Source organism: Protopterus annectens, chromosome 3.part0, assembly GCF_019279795.1.
Source record: "Protopterus annectens isolate FY-2018-M chromosome 3.part0, PAN1.0, whole genome shotgun sequence".
NCBI classification, from domain to species: domain Eukaryota; kingdom Metazoa; phylum Chordata; order Ceratodontiformes; family Protopteridae; genus Protopterus; species Protopterus annectens.
The window spans coordinates 636775611-636789401 of NC_056731.1; the positions used below are offsets into that span (position 1 = coordinate 636775611).

Sequence of the window (13791 nt, forward strand, 5' to 3'; positions counted from 1 at the left end):
GTAGATGAAAAATAGTGAGTCTACTATAGGCATTCTTGTGCTAGCAGCTTGACCTGCTCATAGCCACGTGCTCAAAAATGCAAGTGCTCAAACTCCCACTACCCCAGTCTCCCATTTCTACATAACCCTCCCAACATCCACCCTATAAAACTATATAACCCTACCAGAACCTGAACTTTAATCTTAAAACCACCACCCAGTTCTCAGACTGAGTCCTCACTCCTCTCTCACCCTATGGAAATGATTGTTAACCTAAAACTCCCTTCCATCTCCTTAGCCCTAAAATCCCCCTCTCGATCCCTTAATCTAAAATATTCCTCCTGCACCCCCCATGGCTAACTCATATACAGTTGTGAGCACAATTATCAGCTTACATGAGCTACAAGGAGTTCAAGTCTCTGGCTATGAGACAGTTGTTTTTGAGGATTTGAGACCTCAGCAGCTTTAGTGTTCCCCGGGGTCTATATTATAAGATCGAAGTTTCACAACTTTGAATACCATATGGGCGACACCATACGAGCGAAGTTGTAAAACCTCGAAAGCAAAATAAAAAACATAAAAATAAAAAAAAAAAACTACCTGATCACTTTGAGCAGGGGGGCAGGCACCCCTGCACTCCCACACCCCCTCTACTTAAATATACCAACTCAGAGATCGCACTACGTTGAAGTAAAGGGAAGAATTCCCTACTGTGATCTCCGTTCACACTTGCGAGGTTTTAAATATTTGCTCATATGATGTCGCCCATATGGTGTTCGAATATTTAAAACTTCAGTCTTCTAATATAGACCCTGTTCCCCAAAATGGTTGGTATAATAAGACTCACTCCTGAAATCATAAAAGAAAAGGGAGTGGGTTGGATGTTTGCACATTTTTACTAATTAAAAAGAGAAACACCCAATACAGGAAGAAAGAATCACTCAGCACATTTACAGTGTGTCCTAGGTCTGCTAATTCTGTTAACTTGATCCAAATAAACTTAATGGCAGGGCTACAAATCAATTTTTTAAATTAAAAAGCTGTGTAGCTTCAAATTTAATAAGAGTTGAAATTGACATCTGTAGGAAAAAAAATCTTAAACAGTGCTAGGGAAGGGCCCCCATTAGATAATCAAAAGCCAAAAATGTCGACCTTCAGAACACTTTTTACAAAATTTTGAATGCTCATCAAGTTGATAAATGGCACTACCTCATTTCTGAGACTGTGGTAGAGCAGGGAGTGGGTTTTCACCCTTTCCCCACTGCAGTGCAATCTTGGAGTTGGTATATATAATTAGCAAAGGTTATAGGGGTGCAGGGAGGCAAAATGATGTTTTTATGCTTTTTAGCTTGCTTTTGATATTATGAGCTTTCAGTATTGTGAGTTTTATGTTTGAAATGTCAACTATTCGTGTAGTCGACATTCTAATATAGATCCGTAAGAGAATACACGTCTGAAGAGTGAAAATAAGGTAGAAAATTCCTGCATATTTAACGTCTGCTTTTGTTTACACATTTATCATGGCATCTATCCTGGGATACATTAATGCCTACACTAAGTGTACACTAAGCGTACACCGTTCTGAGTGAGCAGACAACACAAGCATAGCTCACACCTTCTTCCTCCTAATTTTAGTTTTCCTACTGATTTTCTTGCAACTTGAAATACTGAGGGGGGGTTCACAAGGGTTACCACAATGTGTAGATTACATGTACACTTTGTGTAATCTTTCTGAGTTATAAGAAAGCACAAAACAAGTGGTAGGGATGTTTTTGAATACAGACTGTGTACATTTATTTTATGTAAACTGTATGTTTCTTAACATATAACATTATTTAAATAAGTATTGTTGATTAAAATGATTTGACTTACCTTGTTTCTGTGGGTAGTCTACATAATGTACTTTAATATTAGCAAAGGCTACAGTTTCTGACACTTCTTTCATCACACTGGATAGCTGCATAGCTCTCTGCAAAAGAAAAAAAAAATCCATGTGGAGTATTTAATTTATATAGTCTGTTGTCAGCACCTCTCTACTTCCATCTGTCTTTACTGTTTAATATAACCATTTCATATCTCCCTTACACGATATTGTACCAATTTCATGTTTCCCTTCTCTCTTTTAATCTTTAGGTGAGAAGAGAAGAAGGACCACTATTACAGTTATAATGTAATCAAATGTAATGGTTTGTTCTGCATTTCTCTAGGTTATGCTTATATCCTTTCCCTCTATCCTGTGCATCTTTCTACAGGCTTTCCCATGATCGTTTTAAAGCAGGCTGATGTTCCTTTCCTTATATGGCCTTAAGAATAGCCCAAGGTACTCACAAGAATGCAGAGTATTTACAGTGACTGTTACACATTTAGCTTTCCTCAAATAAAGGATTACTTCTTCCAAGGGCCATTTTTTTAATCAGCTCAACTACTGACTGGACATTAGATTGAAAAACAGAATTCCTGTAGTATTATGATCAAAGGGTAAGATATCTGCTTTTAAAAGGGAGTGCGTGGTGAAAATATAGCACAATTCCACAGAGGAGCAGTCAGCAGGAGAGGTTGTTCATCAGTGAAACCAACCCAAAGCATTTTAGTTTATACTGGGGATGGAAAACCTCTAAGCAGAAATAAAGGGCATTTGTTCAAAATTAATATGTCTCACAATTACTATGTTGAATACAGAGACTGTATTTGTGATGTGTCTAGCAGAGTTAGTAAAAGAAGTATCCAGGGAGGCAGTGGTGTCCTTTTCCGGTAGAAGGTTAGCCGAAAAAATGTTCATCTGAGTCCAAAACATGCTGAAAGTATTCATGAAGATCTGTTATCTGAAGTAATTCCTAGTACATAATAATGAGAAATGCATATCCTGAAGTCTCAAGTATTCTAGGTTTGGAAGATTGTTCAGAAAGCCAGCTAAATAATCAAATAATTCAAATGAGTTCATTCATTACTGTCAGATTATGTTGCTATAGTAACAATAGTTAAAATCTGTGTTGTATGTGATCAAAATAACATAAAATTGTTTTACTATCAGAAGTAATAGTTCTAAAGTTATTCTGCACTGAGGTAATGCCTAAATGTAAGGAAATGTTTTGATATCAAGTGTTATAACAGAGCTCTCAAGGTGAATTTCTAGGCATCCATGTCTCAGACATATAATAAATGGGTTATGATCAGCAACCTAATCATAATCCATCCATCCACAACTCCTTTTTCTGTGTTTGGTTATGGGGTCAGGGTGTCACTTCAACAGTGCCAGTCATCTACATCCAAGTTTATGCTGCCAGCTGGCTAGTCCTGCAGTGGTAGTTCTTCCACACCACACACTCACATGCACATTCACACTTATGGACAATTTAGAATGTCCAATTTACCTACTGCATGTTTTTGGAATGAAATATACTATTCATTAGTTATATAACCAAGGTGTATTTTTCATCTGAAACTTTCTTACTCAGATACTAATATAACAAAGCCAGTTATCTCAGTATTTGGAGTTGAAACTAAAAAATGTAGTAGCCGAATCAAATAGTTATATAAATAGCATTAATGATTTTTATAGCAGCACTAAAGCTTGTATGAAAAAGGGCTGGGAAAACATTATTTTGTAACTATAGATTTGAACTTCCTGTTCACAGTTATACCTAACGATTGTGGAGTTTAATCAGTGAGGAAGTATTTTAGTTCACATACAAACTATCCGGGTATGATTTTTTTTTTAATATATCTGCCCTCCTAGATCTTGGTTTGAATAACAATGTGTTCTTATTTTAAGAAAGAATTTATTTACAAAAACAAGATGTGGCGATGGGAACTCCATTTGTTAACACCTAAGCAAATATGACTGGGAAGAAATGTACATTTTTTAAGTAATAATCAATTTTCTGGTATAATACAGTGTTGATGATACATTTTGATACTGGGAAGACCTATAGAGGAGTTTCTTTAATTATAGAACTGGGAGTTTAAGTATTTTTTTTAATTTCAAACTTTCTTACTCAAGTACTAATGTAACATTTCTGGATGTTAAAATTGAGAAATCTGAAACTGGTGTAGTACATACTATGTCAAATAAAAAGGAAGTTAAAAGTAATACCTTTTTACACAGGACCAATATTAACCCACCCTTTATCTTTGCTGTTGCAGTGAGAAGCCAAATGCTTTGTGTATCTAGATTAAATACAGATGAAGCTATTTCACAACAACTGGATGACTTGATTGATCTTAGTAAAAGGAGTTATGGTATGAAGAAGTTGGAGTTACTAAAAAAAAATACATCAACAAGTAATAGATGAGTGTTTTCATTCAAGTGGACCTGTATCTTCAAACAATATTTATACAAGGAGGCAGGCTGACAGGCAGAGTACTATATATTTTACAGCTACATAAAAGCAGGTGCACACAGATGGTACAGAAAATAGTTGGAAGGCATTGGCATATGTTAAACAATAAACAACTGAATAGTCTGTTCCAACACAATTAAGAAAGCACGGACACCAAAGCTAGTTCTTTCATTCACTTTATTTCTTGTGAACTTCTTCTGAATATTATTGTACGTTAAACAATATCAATGGTTGAAAAAAGAATATTATAGAAAAACATTTACTTTCCTGTAACAGATAGAAAGGAATTTAAAACAAAAATTATGTTATAAGACACAGAAGAAAGTAATCAATATACATTATAGTGACAGGAACAGAACAGTTCCATGTATAAATTGTTATTTTTAAACATTTGTATAGGAATGAAATGTTTGTACATCCTATTACACAAAAAGTAATTTTAAATGCTTAAACAGACTATACTACAAAGAATGAGGTCTATCTTGTTATTTGTGGGAAATGTCCTGCCTTTTATAAGAGAAAATTTAACAGAAATTTTAAAGAACGGGGATAATTTATGAGACGTAAGAAGGACTGTATTAACTAATGCACTGCATAAACACATACATGATAAGGATGAAACCCATTATTTTAAGTTTACTATTTTACAAATCATTCATGAAAAATTAAAGGGAGGTGACAAAAAGAATGTTACAGAATATGATGACTACAGAAGGATTAGTGTTTTACAAGCTGATAAGCATCCAGGTCTAAATGAATACATAAATGTTAAACCAGTGCTCAGACTCAAACAAGTAAGCAAGTGATTGAATAATAATTAGCTGAATAAATAATCATGTCTGCATGAACAGAAGGTAATGGAGTGGACCTTTTAATTAACTTGACAAAGCATTTGTGAAAGTGTGCTATTTGTTATTTAATGAAATTGTGGTTTCTAAAGCTGTTTTTTTCCCATCAGTTCCAAAAGAAAACGTGTTTGCTTCTATATACAACATATGCAAACGAGGAAAGAAAGTCTTCTAGGATGCAGCTAGTCTCTGTTTCTCATTCTAAAAGACTTGGAGTGGGCACTGTCCCAAATATTGGAACGTATAAATTGATGGTGCATTCTTGAAAAGCCAGGTAGACCCCTTATGACCTTCCCAGTATGGCAGGCTCTGTGAATTGCAACAATATGAAAGTTTGTCTTAACACATTACAAGACAAAAACGTGTAGATAACAGCTGAATTTTACACATTAGCAAATGGGTATGTGATGCTCTGTATAGTAGAAATCAATACACAACAAATATACTGTGGTTGTTAAGGCTTAATGCTTAAAACACACACAGCTGTTTTGTGAGGAGGGGTTATTATATGTGTGTGTGTGTGCGTGTGCGTGCGTGTGTGTGTGTGTGTGTGTGTGTGTGTGTGTGTGTGTGTGTGTGTGTGTGTGTGTGTGTGCAGTTAGGGATGGCAGGTTGTTTAACTTATTCAGGCTCAAAACCTGTACCTTGATTACAGGAGACTGCAGCCTGAATCCTCTACACCAACTACCACCAGCAGGTGCATTTTCAAGGACTGTTGAGTTTCAGTGCATTGTCAGGGAAAGCTGAGTTTCAAGGTAAGATAAGTTTACTTTTGCTCATGCTGTTTTCAATGTGTAACTGTTTTATTTAGAAAATGGCCATCATCAGTGTTTGTGCTACAGTATTTAACAGCAGTATTAGTAGTACTACAGGTAGCATACTTGCCTTTGGTGCTGAAGACTGTGGGCTCTTTTCCCATACCCTGTGCATGGAGTTCTGACATTGCAGTGCCCTTTACTGGGGTGGGGTGGTGCATTCCTGTGTGGGTCTTCCTTTGGATGAAATACCTAGTAACTGCAAACTTGTTGTCAGTTTGACAGCCATTCCCTATTGCAATATTACCAGCACACCAATTTTTTTTAATGTAACGTGGATAATTTATTCTTCAAGGGCAGAAGACACTGAATTTGTACATGAAACACGGAAATGCAAAGTTGCTTGCCAGCAGCAACCTCATTAGTTATAGATCTCTTTATTATACAATAACTGGCCATTAATATTCGAAAATGAGCACACTGATTGGTCAGCCCAATCAGCATGCCTGTTGTAAATCCAAGCATATACCAATGGTAAAAGGTCTGGTCACCCAGACTTTTTTTGCATTGGTATATACTGTAACTTTTAATTTTTTTAACAAAAATAAATAAATAAAACCAGAAATCTGGACTCCGGACATACCAGATAGACAGGATGGAGAAAATACTAGGAAAATCAGATATGTTATTCAAAACTAAAGACACATACCTGATTTTCCTTGTATTTTTTCCATTCTGTCTCTCTTCTACCCCTAAACTGTCTGAAATGTTTTTTTTTTTATTTAAAAAAAAAGAAAAGAAAAGTAAAAAGGAGCAATGGAGACCTTCTTTTCTCTGTTGCTTCCTTTGCAAAGCACTTATGTATTGAGTATGGGTGGGAACGCAAGTCCCATATGCATGCGCAGTACATCAAAAAAGGCAACAGGATATGTAGCAGAAATGGAAGGACACCATGGCGCCATTATACAAAGACATTATTTACGAAAAGTAAGTATTTTTTTTCTTAAATAATGTCATTGTAAAATAGCAATAACTGACTCTGTGGTGTGGTATATTAAGATATACCCACTGCTGGCTTTATTTAACCATTCAGGCTTCACCTCCGTAATTAAACCACACTAGCCATGGGTAAATCTTAATATGCCACACCAGTGTCGTTGGTTGTTGCTATAATGTGGAATTATTCAAAGTACTTCTATTTATGCAGAGACTGTATATATTGACTGATAGTGGCCTTTTGTGGTTGAAATGTTCTGTAATGGGTAGTTTTATCATTATTGGTTCATACATATTGTTGAAAAATGTTCAAAACTACAAATTTAAAACGCTCTAACAAGTGGTGCTGTATTATACATGAAATATAATTTAATACAATCAGGATGGTGCATCAAACAACTCATGCATATATGCATGGTCATAAACATGTGTGTAAGGAGCCTATGGTTTGAAAATACTCCAAAGGTAAACTTAATCCGCCACTGGCATTTTTCTGAATGTGGGTTCAGTGCAGTTTTAATGAATGTGAGTTTAAAGGGCAGAGAGGCTTACTGTTCATGCTAAGTCTCTTTTCATTGTGAGACTCATTTGTTTTGTTTAGTAAATGGCTATCAGTGTCTATGCTATAAAATTTGAAATACAAGTTTAAATATCTCTAATCATTGTAGACATTAAGAAGAAAATATTATGCGCACTGACAGGGTTGAACAGTATTTATGGTAACTGAGGAGAAATAGCCAAGTAGTGTTGATTACACTAGAATGGCTGGGGTGGGGGATGCTGCTGGGGGAGGACTGATGTGGGATAAAGGTCTGATCCATTACCTTGCCTATGGCCCCATTTGACCATGATCCAGCTCTGGAATATAGTGTTTCTCATCCTTACTTTGTAGTGCAGGTCAGTGATAATCTCTACTCCATCATAGAACCTGCTGTCATTTTTATGGTGTTGTGGGAACACAGTGCAGTACAGCCTTTCCTACTGACGTACTATTGCACTTTCAGTATTCATTACTCTTGTACCCTTCCCCTGTGCTCATTCCAATCTGACTGCTATACATTCCAAGCTCACAATTTAAAGAAATAGCCCACCGACAAAGAAACTACTGCTATTGTTAGTAACTGTTAGTAACCATCCCTCCAGAATCTACTCCAACCCTATCGCACCACCAGACCACTAAGATCCAGCAACAAAAATCACTTGCAGATCACTAAAGCCAATAACTCTGCTGGAAGCACACTATTCTTCTTCATAGCCAAATTATGGAACTCACTCTCACACACACACTCCTACTCACTCTCATACACCAAACTTTAAAAAAAGCTTTAAAAAAAAAAAAAAAAATGCAAACATGCTGGCTATGCCCTGCCACTCTAATATCATCCACCCCATCTACTACCTTACCTTTTTCCACTACCACTAACTACCTTGATAATATAGATGCCTGCTCATAAGCCTACTACTTATTATATTATGGGAACTTCTTATTGTAACATTAATGTCTGTTATGTAATGTTATCACAAATAAAAATTCTAGTTATCTACTTGTCTACTTGTCTTCATGTCTTAAAATATAAATATGTAATGTATCTATGTTATGTTAAATTGTTAATTTATATTTAATAACTACTGTCTGTTTTATTTTACTGTATGGACCCACATCCAGTCGGACACTCCCGGTCAACAAATTTAAATAAAATAATAAAATAAAATAAATAATAAACTGAAATAGTATGTTTACAGGAAGTTTTCCCTGACACATAGATTTGTGTTCTCATCTTCAGTTTGATTTACATTTCTTAAGCTTTCAAATCCAAATTTGTGGACTCATATTTAAGAAACGTTATTTACTTAACTATTTGTGTGTTACGTGTTGCTTTTTATGTTGGTAAAAACAACCTGAGACTAAAGGATTGCACTACTGAACACTATTCAAACATTAGACATAGGACTGAAACTTGTATGGAAAATAACAATAGTCATAATTTTATATTTGTAGTTTTAGAAATTCTGACTGCACGTAAAATGTACTGGCATGACTGTCTTTACATGAATACTACCAGATCATGTAACTTAAAGAGTTACACAACACTGGGTCTCAACATTTTTTTCAAGTATAATGCTTATTTGAAGCTAAAATGATAGAAATATTAATCTGATGGGTTACATGAACCTTATACATGTCACATATTATCATTTTTATTATCCACATTTTTATAATTTCCTTTTATAATGTATTAAGTGAGATCTTGTGACATATTTGCATATAAATTCCCTTATCTGGTTGAATTCAGTTTTTAATCACCTGAAGAAGTGATTGTTTATCTTGATGTGAAAGATTGTGTGTGCATTTTAAAGTCATTAAAGTGCCATTTGTTTTTCTGGTTCCGTAGGGCTAAGCTTATAGTTATATTTTGAAACAATCTGGTGTACAAAGTTTATAGGCTGGATTGCAGATAAACTAGAAATAGATAGAGCTGTCTATATAATTAAAGATCCAAAGCCAAAGCAATGGAGAATATAATTATGTATGCATGTTGGAAAGGAGAAACTGAGACCGTGAATCACAGTGGAAACAGGAATTGTCAGAGCAAGTTACGGAGAGGTTGTATACAGAACCCCTCTTTATGCACAGAAGCAGTGTAATAAAGTAATAGACTTTATCTTGACAATACAATAGAAAGAAAAGCAGTATTGAATAAGAACTATAATATGACATACTTAAAATGAAACACTTTGATTGCAGCTGCACCTAAGAGAAGGAGGATTTTTTCTCTGTGCAGTTTTTCTAGCCCCAAATGTGCCAACCATCAGATCCCAGTCTAGACTGTGAACTTGTGCTTCCTATCACTAGGATGAGAGCCACTTGTGATGCAGCCTTCATCTAGGCAGGTAGGAGCGATTTTCTGTTTTTTGGTTCTAATCTCCACCATGACAACAGATGTGCACACCTAGTGAAATGATGGCCTGTAGTGCCTTCCCTGTGAGAATACTCATTCCAGTAATTGCTTCATGAAGTCTATCAAACAGAAGCAGCTTATCACAGTCAAGAGAATGATCCTCACTCATGATACATGCTGGCATCTCAGTTCAGCATGTACTGGCGTTGTAGCAGCCCAGTCCCCTCCCATCTCCCAAGATGGGCTTGTTGGCATTGGCTACTCATTCCAGCCCACTTCTCATTCTCTTCCCAAGTACCTGAGTTGCTAGTCAGCCCCAGGTCATTTGAATCACAATCAGGACTTTATTCCTATCAGCCACAGATCCAAGAAAAGAGCATTCTTTTTGCCCTACAAATGGTAGGGCAAAAAGAATGCCCTACAAGTGTTTGGCTTCAGAAAGCTAATACTGCAGTCATTTCAGAAAGGGTAAACCTACACATGTGTTTTCCAGTGGGAACAACAAGACAGTTTCAGTTGGCAACAAAGACTGGCTCACCATCAATGCAATATAGATTTCAGCAAATCAAAACTAAGAACTCTGGACTTTAAAAAAACAAATTTTAACCAGTTGGATCTGCACTTAGCAATGTTCTAATATTCACTAAGCAACATATATGCATGAAATTCTCCATCACAGAATTAATATGCACATCAAAAAGATGGTGGAAACAGTTAAATAAGGTGAATTTAGAAATTAATAAACAACATATAGTTTGGGGGAAGTACAAATAAGCAGGGAAGGTGGAATTCAGACACGTATATTTTATTTAATTTTTTTATTTTACATTTTGTTCACCGGGATAGTCCGACTGGGTCCATGGCCCATTTTCAGAGGAGTCCCGAGGGGAAAGCCCCAATAATACAAAAACAAAGATTTCATAACAGATTAAATAGTAATAAGACAGCAGATATTTCAATATAAAGATTAACAGCAATTCAAAAAATTTAAAGATTAAGCATTATAATAGGAATAAAACAATTTGACACAGTTACAATGTAAACAGATGTCTACAGTGATACCAGTTTTGGAAAATACAAGCTATGCTTCTACAGTAGAGAGTTTAGGTAAAAAAAGTGGTGGAGGAAGAAGAGATTTGGAAGACTAACATCAGGTAATATTCAAAGTAGGGAGAGAGACGGTAGGAGGAGAACTGATGAAAGCTATCAGAATGCAAAGTGAAATGGTATCCAGGGTAATACAGGAGCATAACCAATTCTTGTTCAAATGTTATTTAAGAGAGAGTTTGAATTTGAAGGTAGTAGGGGAATTTAGAATATATTGGGGAATGTTTTTCCAAATCTTTGCAATTTGATTAGAAATAAGGAATCACCAAAAGTGATGCAGGATTTTTTAGGTTTTAGAAGTAGTTTGTTGGATGAGCGGAGGGAGCGAGTTGTGTAGTAAGGTTGTACTAAGGTGCTCAGTGCTGGACAGGCTTCTGGTTGGTGTAAGATGTTGTAAGCAATTGTGAGTTGGTTGAAAGGAAGTAGGTTTGGTAGCTCCAGCCACTGTAACTGTCTAAGGGCTGAACAGTGAAGGGTTCTATGTTGGAGGTTGGCAGCAAAACAGGCTATTTTATGGTAGCATATCTCTAATTTGGACAGTGCAGATTTTCTAAGATTAGTGAAGATGGGGGTGGCATACAGTAGATTGGACAGAAGGTGTGTTCTGGCTATGGCTTGTCTAGTCGATGCAGTGAGGAAAGTTTTAGATCTATACAGGCAGCCATCTTTTTTATGGCAAGGGCTATGTGCTTATCAAATGTTAGGGCACAGTCAACTGTGACACCAAGTAACTTTGTGCTATCTACTAACTCAATTAAAGTGCTGATGGAGGAGAGTATGTGAAGTGGTGAAGGGGGTTCCATGTTTTTTATTATTGGAGAATATCATCAGCTTAGTCTTGTTTTGGTTTCATGGGAGTTGCCTATCTTTGAGGAATTGCTTAATGTCTGAGAATGCATTCTGTGTCTTAGACAGGAGTTCAGGGAGGGAGGGAGCTGAGCATATAACAGTGGAGTCATCTGCATACTGTACGATAGTTGAAGGTGGGGATGCTGAGCCAAGGTTGTTTGTAAAGATGGAGAAAAGTAGAGGTCCAAGAATAGAGCCTTGTGGGACTCCTATGGTAATAGGTAGAAGGGTAGAGATTTCATCTTTCCATATAACTGCTTGCTGGCGGTCAGATAGATAGCTATGAAACCAGGTAATGGAGGAAAGTGAGAGGTACATAGGTGACCAATCTTCAAGTAGTTTTTGGTGGGAAACAGTGCCAAATGCTTTTGACATATCTAAGAAGGTGGAAGAGACAAGGCTATTACTATTTCTATGGTGGTTTATGAAGTCTGTAAAACTTAATAGGATAGTTATGGTACTATATTTTGGTTTAAATCCATGCCGGGATTTTGAAAGAAGGTTATTTTTAGTAGATAGGTTAGTAGTTGAGTTTATATACATTTTTCATGTATTTTGCTAAGGGGTGAAAGTATGGCGATGCGTCTGTAGTTAGATAATTCTGTGGCTTGACCACCCTTATGCTGGGGAATGATATAGGAGATTTTCCAGAGTAATGGTACATATTTTTCAGAAATGGAACAATTAATGAGTATAGAGACTGGGTATGAGATAGAGTCTGCTGCTAGCCTAAGAAATTCACTTGGGAGCTGATCTACTGCAATTCTGGAAGGTTTCAGTTGAAGAAGGAGTTTTTTGATGTATGTGATTGGCATGGTATGAAATGAGAAGGCTGCAGAGTGATGAGCAGTAGTAGTGGGAATGAGTAATGGGGTATGGGTACTGCCATTTATTAAGGTCAGGATAGAGTTTCTGAAATGTGAGTTGAATTGGGTAGCTATGCTTATGTTGGGAATAAGGTTGGATGGTGAGGGGATAGTGGATTATCCAGGAATTTACAGTTGATTAATGGAATGCCAAAACTTCTGAGGGTTATTTTAATGTTTTTGTTGGATCAGAGTACAGTAGAATTTTTTGTCTGATCTAACTTGATTTTTGGCTAAGTTACGTAGCTGTCGATATTCATGAAACGACGTCTGGGCTTTTGAAGACCGATAGTTTAGCCAAGCTCTGTCTCTTTTTTTCATTTATCAGTTAAAAGAAAAGGGAATAGCTATTGCAGTTAAAAAAACACCTTAACAGATGAAAAACTGGATATGTATTTCTGTCAAGAATGGTATCAAAATGTTTTATTTATAAATAACAAAGAAAGATTAATGAACAGCAAAGCTAAAAGAATATATGAAAATTGCACAGATCAAACTGGCAAAACAAGGCAGCTAAATAAACAGTTATAATGAGCATTTTTAGAGGAAAAGTAGAAAAGATATTTATCCAAATCACCCATCGGTAGTAAGCAGAATAAGAAGGTGGATCCAGGTTTATTCACATAAGTAAAGGTCCTGAAAGAACTCAGAAGGGCTTCTTTAACACTGATCAAAGGTCATTTGATCTGTTTTAAACCCCTGCTCATATTGCCTCAAAGTTACTCTTCCTCACAGACCTTCTCATAGTAATGTAGGTTCACGTTAAAGTCTCCATAACACGAGCAACAAGCCTGTTTATAAAAGTAATGTGCACATCAAAACGAAGGGGGAAACAGCATTGTTCTTTGTGCAAGACTGCTATATGCTTCATTATCAGTTCTCTCCTTTTCCTGATGTTTTGTAACTACTAGGATAGTATATATAAGTAAGTGGGATGCGTGGTAATGGTGGGAGAGGGGGGGTGACATACTCATGAGGGTTCCTGGGGATTTTCAGAGTGGCAGAATAGCTTAAATGTGTTGTCAACCAGTTTTGAGTGAGAAATGGTATTGTGAGATTTTGAATCTCTGCATTTTAAGGGAATCACTCAGGGGACTACAAAGCACTGTGCCTGGTGTCATTCACCTTATAAATCTTACAGAACATTTATG

At 36.3% G+C, this 13791-nt stretch overlaps 1 protein-coding gene across 1 annotated transcript in view; it reads right to left on the reverse strand.

Moving 5' to 3' along the window:
* The window catches only part of AOAH (acyloxyacyl hydrolase), a 1217970-nt gene that overhangs the window by 196166 nt on the left and 1008013 nt on the right, over nucleotides 1-13791 (reverse strand). Inside the window, exon 20 of the mRNA XM_044065645.1 lies at nucleotides 1852-1948. Coding sequence (XP_043921580.1) covers nucleotides 1852-1948 — 97 coding nt within the window. The remainder of the gene's footprint in view (nucleotides 1-1851; nucleotides 1949-13791) is intronic.